At 39.7% G+C, this 12,047-nt stretch overlaps 1 protein-coding gene across 1 annotated transcript; it reads right to left on the bottom strand.

Moving 5' to 3' along the window:
• Positions 1-11,216: 11,216 nt before the first annotated feature.
• Positions 11,217-11,813, bottom strand: LOC134601955 (olfactory receptor 1E16-like). The gene has a single exon (XM_063446460.1). It carries the CDS (start codon positions 11,811-11,813, stop codon positions 11,217-11,219), a length of 597 nt encoding a protein of 198 aa, XP_063302530.1.
• Positions 11,814-12,047: the final 234 nt, after the last annotated feature.

The following is a 12,047-nucleotide window of genomic DNA, read 5'->3' on the forward strand; positions in this document are numbered from 1 at the left end:
GGACTTTGGCTTTGTTTTGACATCCCTGATATCTGGTATCCTTGACTTTTGGCTTTCCCTCATCTTTGTGTCTGATTTTGTGTCCCTGACCTCGGCAAGTATTTTGACTATTCTTGGAGACGTTAAGTCTGGCCTTTCTAAGGTCCGGTTATACGTCATACTTAGTCCTAGGTGTGACACATTACTGAGTGCTAGATCAACTTGTAATCCTGACACATACACATGTAAATTTTCCAACTCACATTTTTCAGAGCTATAAGCCAGCATACAGTGGTATAAACTCCACTTATAGATTGTATAGATGTATGGCACTTTCCCATCTGCAGCAAATTATTCTCCTTATGGATCACCCAAAAGAAAAGAAAACAAACAAAAATAGTGCTCTCTGTAGGTAAGTATAAGGGTAAGGAGAAAGTAAAAAAAAAATACCTATTTAAATTGTTTGGAGCAGAGGATCTGCTCATGGTACACAGCATGGGTGGTACAATCCCCACCTGAGATTCTTTGTCCGAGAGCCGGGGATGATAATCAGGATGCCAGATAAAATAAAAAAATTAAATAATAAAAGTATATGGTTCGGCTCCTGTGCCTGAAATCACAAACACCTAGTCCTATTTAACAGCAGCACATTCTACTCTTACTGATATTTCTGTCATATCTCAATATTTATTTAGGTATTTTATTTGAGAGCTACTTGTATGTTATGCCCTGTTTCACTTCTTAGGGATTAGAGGGAGCCCTCTAGTTTTCAGGTGAGCTGCTACCATTTGTACCTCTGTTCAGTTACCAAGTGCTTATCCACGCTCTTATCTCTTTGATTTGGTGCATTTAGCATATTGTTATTCTTTAACCTCCATTGTGATCGCTGAGATAAACTCACAAGGCTAAATGTAGTTGTGATATTGGGAATTTATCTTGTACGCAAGATCTGGGAAAAATCACCAGTTTGGGGAAACTGAATCAAATGAAATCAGCCACCAACTTGGTAAACAAGTGTAAAGTTATTGACTAAAGTGGGAATTGACAGGAATTTAAGTATATTTCATATTTTAGTCTTAAAAAGCCGTAAATAATGTCCGACGTGGGGACATTTTCCTGTTTGGCTATTTTGTCTTAAATTTGAAATTGAATTTGAAATCACTTTGAATTCTTGACAATTCACACATTAGCGAATAACCCGGACAATATTTAATGTAATAAATTTAAATAAAAATGTAGAAACTCAAAGCCTCTCTCATTTCGGCAAATAAAAAAATATATTTATATTTAAAAAAATTTATCAGAGGGAGAATGCCTCTGGAGCCCTGAGCTGATTTAACTAATATTTCCAATTATCTGGGGGTTTCTTAATGAGATTTTGTTTTCTAAACGTATTTACTATTATAACCTAAAATCTGTTTATTGTTTAAGAATTACCTCATGAGCGGTGTTTACTAAACACTGGATTTTGTCCGAATGCACAGAATCTGACGAAATTGACCGAATTCTGACCGCATTGTCAATTAGCAGATTTTCTAAAGCCAAATGCGGTCAGGATTTGGCTGGTTTGACCGATTTTTAACATTCGTTCTGAAGTGTCGATAAAATCAGTGATTTTTGCATCCAAACCAATTTACAGCATCAGAGTCAGAGATTTATCAACAGCCGCATAGCGACCGAAGATAAACTGAATGCATCCGGCATCTGCAAGTGAATGATAATTTGAAGAACTATTTGCTTGCTGGCAAAGCTTGCAGCCAGTGGAGAAATGTTTTTAAAAAATATTTGGGTCTGGCCAGCACTTGCAAATATAAAAGGGTGGCCAATAGTCCCCTCCACTGGCCTAACAAAGGGACTACGGGTAGGGGCCCAAATGCTAATAATAAAAGGGGGGCCTAGAGTCCCCCTGTCTTCCACCCATTAGGTAGACAGCCAACTACTAATAAAATAGGGGGTAATGGACATGCCATTGTCCACACCCCATATAATAGTATGCCTCCTCCCGGGTGACTAGGTTTCACAATGACCTAGCCACCTCCCTAAAATAGATTCAAGACCCTACATACCACCCCTCATCCTAAAAATGGTCAGGAAGAGGTTGTGACGAAAATGGACGTGCCATTTTTCCCCCCAGAGGTTGTTGATGTTTTTTTAAGCACACAAAGTTGTTTTTGCTGACTTGCTTCTGTCTCATTATTTGTCTAACACTTGTCATTTCTCAGTGGGAAAGGTTTGTTTTACTAACAGTATATCCTGTCCTTCAAGTGTGGTCTAAGAAAACCTAGATATGGACACCTCCCATGCCTTCCATATTCTTGCTTTACTAAGTGCCCAGAAAAGTCACTGCAGAGTATAAATCAGTCATTGTATGCTTCAATATTAAGTAAGGATGTACTAACCTACAGTTAGTTATTTTTTTTTTTTTTTTTGTATTCACTTTATTAACAATGGTTTTGTAATAAATTTGTAACCGGTATGTAAGTTGTGGCTGAGACTACCCCAAGACAGAAATGCATTTCTCTGCTGAGCTGCCTTCAGCATAACAATTTCAGTAAACAGACTCTCTAAGAATCTTCCTAGTGTGGTCTGACTTCGTATACAGCCCATCAATCACTTACAGGGTTAATAAATCTAAAACCAGTAATAAAAAAATATTATACTTACCATCTCAAGTCTCCTTTCTTGTGATTCTTCTTATCTTCAGCCCCCAAAAATGTCAATTTAAAATCCATAATTCCCGACACCACTAGTTAAAATAGAAAAAAGCCTGATGCAAAAAAAAAGACAGAACAAATCAAAAATGTGCCGCAATAAAAAATAATATATCTTCACCCATTGAAGGCTCTCAAGATTTCCCTGTCAGAGAGCTCTGATTGATTGGCTTACTTTCCAACCAATCAGAGAGCTCTTCGTCATATTGCAAAGTTTGGGAAATCTTCCAATGCTTTGCAATAGCTGACATAGTGTGGAAAAGCCTGTATAAGGGCGTTCCCCACTATCAGAGCTCATTCCGTGGCAAGACCTCCATGGGTGAAGATGGGTTGTTTTTATTGCAGTGTGGGTTCAATTTGTGCAGTTTATATGCAATTGGACCAGTTTTTTTTTATTTTAGTTAGTGTTGTTGGTTATTATCAATTTTTATTTGGTCTTTTTTGGGGGCTGAAGAACAGAAGAATTAGAAGAAAGAGGACTTCTGATATTAAGCATGATTGCGTTTTACAGGTTGTGGCTAGGAGAGTGGGGATTCCTGGGGGGGGGGGGGACTGTAATTTAGGGGGTGGATAATGGCATTTCCACTCCCCATATTTAGTAAGTAATTAGGGTCCCCAGAAATCCAGAGCAAACTCTGGGCCTTAATTATGAATTACAAAATCCAGACATTGATGGAAAACACCCTTGATAACTACTTGTAACGATATCTATAAATTTCACCTAATCTGTATATGTCTAGAGTGTCCTTTTATATGTTATAAGATTTAGAATCCTGAGCCCCAGGAGTGCACAGCACCCATACCATTGCATAATTACGGAAAGTGATGCCACTATTGAATATAAACATTAAAGAGCCACTCTAAGCACCATGGCATTGTGTCTTGCAAAGGTTATGGTGCACCTTGTTACATGGCTATAGGAAATGGTGGTAACGGGATTTAGAGTAATGAATCCCTCCCAGATTATCATGTAGGATGAGAGGGGTCAGATCTACAGCAGCCATGTGTTGGTTATGTTTCTCGGTTGGAGCATATTTTCATCATAATGGTCGTGTCCTAGAACATTAATTTACTCCCCTTCCTCATCATCATGGGGATATTGGTGTACACATGGGGTACTAAGATTTCTGGTCTGTGGTCCAAGTTTGGGTCTTGCCTGGCAAATACTTTCTCTTTTGTCCCAGTCTGGCCTTTTGGGGCACCCTGACTCAAAGCCTACCTAACTGAACTGATGGCTGTGATACAGAAACCGTTAGGGAAGCAGACTGATACAAACTATTGGAGGATATGACATAGAAAGACAATTAGCTTAATAAGAGAGGGACTTAAGTAGATTTAGTGGAGGGCTAGCCTGAATTTGAGAAACAGAAATATTCAGAAAGAATATGACAAGGGAGGCAATGATTTGTTGAGAGAGCAAAAGACACAGGGGATCCAAATTAGTGCCAAGAAAGCAGTGGATACATACAAGAAACTAAATTAAGAAAAACAACATGGAAAGGGAGAAATGGTACTGGAGGAAACTGCAGAATGGTACACAACATATATGAGGTCTGGTAAGATATAAGAGAGAGGGAGCTTGTACACACCACACATTTATACACACTGACACTGTGATCTAATACAACCCTGCCTTCCCACACAGAAACCCCTACATTCACACACACACACACACACACAGACACACACACACACACACAGACACACACTGTCAGTTAAACACTATCTTTCACTAACACACACTCACTCTCACTGACATATACACCTAATGTGTTACCTCTACACTCACACACCAGTTTGCACACAGTCACAATTCTTTTTTTTACCCACCTATTTAACACTTACTCACACCAATTTCCATACACAGAATAATAATAACACCCCTTATTCTCTTCCAGCATACCTGTGCTAGCTGTGAGTGCAGGAGCAGGAGATCAGTATGTGAAGAAGGTGTGCCTAGTGTCCAGGGGGAGCTGAAGAACTGTGCACAGTGAGCACATACTGCTTCTTGATCCCTTTTGAGGGCTTTTGGTGTTTAACCCCTTAAGGACCAAGCTTCTGGAATAAAAGGGAATCACGACATGTCACACATGTCATGTGTCCTTAAGGGGTTAAAGCCAGGAGACAGCCATATTCTGGCATCCCCTGGTTGCAATGTGCACTGGTTTAAGCGTGGGTGCCGGCGTTACAGTAACCTCACGCACAGTGGCGGAACAAATGAATAGAGGACCCAGGTTCAGGAATTTATACGTGTCCCCTTGGCAAAATTTCATTTATTAAATTGCATCAAAAAAAGTGTGCAAATAAATGGTTGGATAATGAACTTAACATTTAAACGTTTCTCTAACTTTAAGGAAAGCCCTCATAGGATTTTAAAATAAACAAAATAACTGCTTTATTTTAACCAGACGTGCCATAGCATAAGTCTACGTTTCTACCCTATTATCTTGACATCTTGAAAAATGGGACTGAACCATTGAATGTTGTTGCATGACTGCTTAAAATTAAGTTGTATTTAATTTTAAGTCCTATGAGTGCTTTCGATTGTATATGTTTTTATATTTTGGCACCATGAAAACAAAATGGGGAGACTGAATATGAAGGCCTCGTTACATATATGTAAATTATATTCATGTGATTGACATGGGGATTTATGTAATCGTTATTGTCACGGACGTATTAGCCGCGAGGCAAACAAGGCATTTGCCTTGGGCGGCATTTTCCAGGGGGCGGCAAAAAACGCCGCCCCCAAATGCCCAGGCAAATACCTTGTTAGCCTTGCGGCTAACTGACAATCCGGGCGGGCTGCTGATCGGGCGGCGCTGGCGAGGGAGCACTTCCCCTGAGCTCTCTGCTCAGCTCCCTTGCACGCCGCCTGCAGAGTGATACCGGGAGCCTCAGGGAAAAGGAGACCCCCCCCCAGCATTCCCAAAGGTAAGGAGGCTGGGGGGGTTGCATTTTGAAAAGAAAAAGTGTGTGTATGTTAGTGTGTGTATGTTAGTGAGTGTGTGTTAGTGAGTGTGTGTGTCTGTTAGTGTGTGTGTCTGTATGTCTGTTAGTGTGTGTCTGTGCCAGTGTGTGTCTGTTAATGTGTGTGTCTGTTAATGTGTATGTCTGTTAATGTGTGTGTCTCTTAGTGTGAGTGTGTGTGTATGTTAATGTGAGTGTGTGTGTGTGTGTATGTTAGTGTGAGTGTGTGTCAGTGTGTGTATGTTAATTTGAGTGTGTGTCTATGTCTGTTAGTGTGTGTGTCTGTTAGTGTGTCTGTGTGTGTGTGTCTGTGAGTGAGTGTGTGTTTGTATGTTAGTGTGTGTCTGTTAGTGAGTGAGTGTGTGTCTGTTAGTGGTTTGTCTGTTAGTGAGTGTATGTTAGTGTGAGTTGTGTGTCTGTATGTCTGTTAGTGTGAGTGTGTGTCTGTTAGTGTGTGTGTGTGTGTGTGTCTGTTAGTGTGTGTCTGTTAGTGAGTGAGTGTGTGTCTGTTAGTGGTTTGTCTGTTAGTGTGAGTGTATGTTAGTGTGAGTGTGTGTCTGTGTCTGTTAGTCTGTCGTTTAGTGTGTCTGTTAGTGTGTGTGAGTGTGTGTGTGTGTGTGTCTGTTAGTGTGTGTGTGAGTTTGTGTCTGTGTGTGTATGTTAGTGTGAGTGTGTGTCTGTATGTCTGTTAGTGTGAGTGTGTGTGAGTGAGTGAGTGTGTGTGTGTATCTGTTAGTGTGTGTCTGTTAGTGAGTGAGTGTGTGTCTGTTAGCTAGTGTATGCGTATCTGTCAGTGAATGTGTGTATTTGGAAGGTGGGGGAGTGGGTGAGGTGGCGGGGAGGGGGGTCAGTGGCGGGGGGAGGGGGGAGGGAGGGTGTCTGAGTTTTGTCCTGCCTAGGGCAGCACAAAACCAGGATACACCACTGGTTATTGTTATGGTTACTCCCAGGCTAGCTGGAAGCTGGACCGCTTGGATAGTCTGGATCCCAGCTTGGAGAGAGAGAGAAGCCACTTTAGCTCGATATCCAGAAGGATCTTGTAAGTGTACAATTAGAAGACACTATGGTCTTCAGTTCCCTTTCTTGCTCCACTTGCACACTACATTTAAACTACGGTGAGATCAGATATCCCAGAGACTTTCAGTACAACAGTGTGGATTGTGAGGGAGCACTTGCCAGTGACTGCTTCTTTGAGATTTCTCTTCCTCCTGGCACTGAACCCTCTAGTCCGCCCTCCATTACTCAGCTAACCATTGTCAATCACCTTGTTCAAGTCTCTGGTTTCATTGGTAACCAGACCACAAATTAAAGCAGCCCACAGGGGTCCTCACTGAATAAGGTCCTTAATGCTCTGAGCAGCTGATTGTCAGCGCAGAGGGAGAGGGATCCCAGAAGGGGATATCGCTACTCTAGCAGGTGGAGCTAAGGAGCCACTCACCCGGGAGACCAGGCCAGGCAGAAGCGGCCCTCCAGGTGTCATCCTCCTCGACGGTGTCACCCAGTGAGGTCTGCACTCCATGAACTTACATAGTGAAGCCTCTGAAGATAGACAACTGTCTGCTCACAGAGAGATGGATGTGGGGTTGTACTTCCCTAAATAATGTAACATTCTCCAGTATTTTCTTAACCCATGAGGATGGTAAAAAGCTGGGGTAGCTGGGCCCTGCTTGCATTCAGGTGGGAGTAAAATCAATTTCAAAATAGAAAAAAAAAATTATAATAAATTGTCAAACCCTCTTTGGGTCTGACCAAGATCTATCAGTCCAGTGGTCCTAATAATGTAAGATATTTTAGGCTGCCTAGCAGATGAGACTGAGATAGGTGATTTTAAGTAGCCTTTTATAATTTAAAACTGTATTTTTGAGCGTGCTCTGTTCCTTAATCTGTATTTTGTTTAACACGTGGTCTCTACTGCAGCACAACTGCTGAAAAATGTATGTTTCGGGTGTGCCCTCAATTCCTCTTTTTCTCTATGTATGTTTGGAGTCCAGACCAGATTCCTTTTGGGTTGAGCACCCTGCAGGGGGTGCATCAGATGCCCCTTTGGAGGTCACCACAGGAAGGTATACATTTGAGGAGGTTTTGGATTGCAATGTCACTTTATTCATATTCTTTATTTGATATAGAGCAAGTATATGATGCACATAATGAGTATATACATCAAAGCACTATCACTTTAATTATTTAGTTTGATATACACTTTGGTTCATTTAGAATTCACAGTATTTGATTTGTCTCACACATTGAAATTAGTGTAGGATCCACCAATATTTAGGTACTGTGACGTAGTGGTGGGCTTAACACAATATAGCCATATTGTGGAAATTAATCCCCATATTTGTTAGCTCAAATAGGGATCTTAAGTAGCCTTGAAAAATGTAAAACTGTATTTTTGAGTGTACGCTGTTGCCTAATCTGTATTATGTATAAATTTTTATCTCTATGGCAGCACCATTACTGTGAAATGCATGTTCTGTGTGTGTTTTCCCCCCCCGATTCCCCCCTCACATCCATTTTTTCCAAGAATACCCTGTTAGCACTCTCCTCACTACCACTGGTTATCAAAGCCACGTTCCACTATTCAATAAGCTAGAAACTTAAAAAAAAAAAAAGATAAATGGGAAATGACCAATTATACATTTAAAGGGACACTATAGTTACCCAGACCACTCCAGCTCAATGAAGTGGTCTGGGTGGCAGGTCCCTCAGGTTTTAACCCTTCAGATGTAAACATAGCAGTTTCAGAGAAACTGCTATGTTTACATTAGGGGTTAAGCCAACCTCTAGTGGCCGTCTTCCTGACAGCCGCTAGAGGCGCATCTGCAACGCTGGATGCGAATTTCGCATCCATTGTGCAGAGCGTCCATAGGAAAGCTCCACTCGGGATGGGGACCCTGAGGGTTTAACTCCTTCAGCGCCACGGGAGGGGGACCCTGAGTGGGGGGGAAGTCTCAGGGCACTATAGTGTCAGGAAATCCGCTTTGTTTTCCTGACACTATAGTGATCATTTAAAATGGAAAAAAATGCCATCTCAGTTCTTTTGGCTGGAAGATGCACCATGTGCTTACACCTTTTTAACATCAGTAGACGCACCAAATAGTGACATTTATGCTTCCATAAGAATACAATCATCATCCCCCCACATGGCGGTCTTGGAGGGTGATGTACACCAGTATACACATAGCTAACATGAACAATCACACTCCAGGTTAACAATAAGTGGCGCCAGAAAACCATGATGTTGTCGGCCTGTTTTTTGTATCAATTTAAAACTGAAGGAATCGACATTTAATAAATGCAGATCTATATTTAATTATACAATGATATTTAATGTCAGCAACTCTAACTGGAGATTGAAAGCAGTACAATATGATCTGATGTATTTCTTATGGTCTAAAGTTTTATTAGTTTTTGTATATTTTTTATATATTTATTATGTATTTTTCAGATTCCCAGGAAGGGATATAATCACACTGACGTAATTGGATTACAGAACAAAACACTTCCAAAATGAATAACAATTCTTGTTTATGGTACGAACAAACATACATTATTTTTTCTTCTTTTCTTTCCCGACTGTGTTCTTTTCTTTCCCGACAAGTATTGATCTGAATAAGAGAGTACAGTCAAATAGTACATATTATATATATAGAAAAGTATCAAAGATAGCACTCCAAGGACTTAATAAAAATGTACTTTTATTACCTTCACTAAAACAGCAAATTATCAACGTTTCAGCTTGATCCCCTCAAGCTTTCGTCAGGACACACTGTATAAACAAATAACCCCACATATATAGCATAAAATATCCCCAAGGGTGGGCATCACATTACTCTTCTCATAAATACCCCTAATGAATGGATTACAGAAATGCAGAAAGAGTATATTTCTCATTGAGGCCATCGGGGTGTACTGTTCTCAAAGTTCTGATCCAATAAAGTAATGTGATGCCCACCCTTGGGGATAGGCATGCATTTTTGTACTTCTCCTATACCATTTATATTCTGTTTATGCGAAATCCCATATGTGAGACTGAGATAGGGTACCCACCCGGAGGGATAGGCAAACTTTTCATTTACTCACAGTGATTATGGTCTAATCTATAGGGTTGTGCTTTCTCCCTTAATATCTAAATATATTGATCCACATGTTACATTCTTTTTTTGTTAAATTTGAGAGCATTTCACCACTGTCTTTGGGATAGTTCACTTCTGCTCTCTATGCGGTATATTGATTATATTTAAGAGTTTCAGGTTGTAGATAGAGGATTATTCAGTCTTTCATATATAGTGACACATATTCTATACACTGGATATTACATATGTGGCACATTTGGGTTTAGTGCTGTTTTCTTTTCATTGCTTTCCCTTTAATTACAATATACAATTCCTTTTGGGCTTGTTTAATCTCTACGGAAGTCTCTTGATTTTGACCTCTTTTCTCAGTTAACCTCTAGCCTGTATATGATACAGCATGATAATCTATATAGATATAATCTATATAGATGTGACTTTATTTGACTGTTGATAATGCTAATTGTCATGTGATAAACTATTGATTGCATTCTCTAGTATTCTTCAATTTTGTCCTCTTTAAGAATCAGTTAGAGATTAGACAGTATGTTATCCAATATTCTGATAAACACCAGTGTCCTGTATTATGTATTTTCTATTTTTATGTTGGATTTGTGCCAATGATTTGATAGATGCATTTCCCCTTTTTTTCTGGACTTAATGTCTGTTCGATATATTACAGCCGGTTTTATGAGACATAGTAACTACATGGTGATGAAAATTACAAGATTATCCTTTGTAGACAGCGGAGCTGGTATTGCTCTATTAGTTTAGCTTTATTCCTTTTTTGCCAACATCCACTGAACGTGATGCAGTTATACTGCTTTTAAACTTGTATGTTGATATAATTACATCCATGTGTTTATAGGTCCCCATGGTGACGACCCCTGAACGTGACGCCGTGCGGCTGTTGACGTTTTCGGGTAGCCCGCGGCAGTCCCGGTCCGAGCGTCCATGGAGTCGGATGTAACACAGGTGTGGTGAGTAAATATCATATTTTATGCTATATATGTGGGGTTATTTGTTTATACAGTGTGTCCTGACGAAAGCTTGAGGTGATCAAGCTGAAACGTTGATAATTTGCTGTTTTAGTGAAGGTAATAAAAGTTAATGTTTATTAAGTCCTTGGAGTGCTATCTTTGATACTTTTCTACATTTTTGGCTGACAAGCACCAGGCAACTAGATTTTCCATAGGTGGAGTGCAAGATTATTTTTGTTTTATTTATATATATATATACATATATATATATATATATATATATATATATATATATATATATATATATATAATTTTTTTACATTTTTTTTTTTTTATGCTTATATTCTTATTCTAATTCTTATTTTACCGGACTTCAGTATACTAGCTGGTGTGAGCCCTTCCAAAAGTTAGTTCTGTCATGGAAGTATAAGCGATAAAACATTTTAATATGACAGTGAATTACTGCTGAAAACCATTTACAAAGGCTGTTAGATGATAGGGTCTTACTGAAAAAATATAATGCCCCGAATTCCCAAGAAAGTGTTCTCTATGGCTCTTCTGATGTCCCGATTTCTCAAGCTGTAGACAATTGGGTTGAAGAATGGGGTTACCACCATGTACGTCAAGGAAAGACCCTTGTTAATATTTACAGAGTGATCACTGCGTGGAAATGTATAATTTACTGCTAAAGTGCCATAGTACACACACACTACAGTCAGGTGAGAGCTACAGGTAGAAAAGGCTTTGTGTCTCCCACTTGTTGACTGAATTTTGAGAATAGTGAGAACAATGGATACATAGGTGCCAATGATAAATGCAAATGGAGACAGAACAAGAGGAGTAGACGTCATAAAGGCCACTAATTCTACAACTGTCGTATCAGAGCAAGCGATATCTGCAACTGGAGCTATATCACAGTAAAAATAGTCAATGATGTTGGAGTCACAGAAATCCAGTTTGGTTAAGAAAATGTAGTTAAGAAAAACTAGTAGACATCCCAGAACCCAACATATGGTGACAATATGAAGCTGAAGTTTGAAGGTCATGATAGTTGTATAACGTAAGGGTTTGCAGATGGCAACGTATCGATCAAAGGACATGGCGGCCAAAAGCAAACACTGGGCTACGGTTGGGATACCTAGAATATAAAACTGTATAAGGCAACCAGATATAGGCATATGAACTTGCCCCATCAATATTAAACACAATATGTTGGGCATTATAGTTATGGTAAATACAATGTCAGACAATGACATCTGACTGAGAAAAAAGTACATAGCAGAATGAAGGCTTTTGTTGGTTATGAAGATTAGAATGACCAAAAGATTTCCAAG

Source organism: Pelobates fuscus, chromosome 3 (genome assembly GCF_036172605.1).
Source record: "Pelobates fuscus isolate aPelFus1 chromosome 3, aPelFus1.pri, whole genome shotgun sequence".
Classification (NCBI taxonomy): Eukaryota; Metazoa; Chordata; class Amphibia; order Anura; family Pelobatidae; genus Pelobates; species Pelobates fuscus.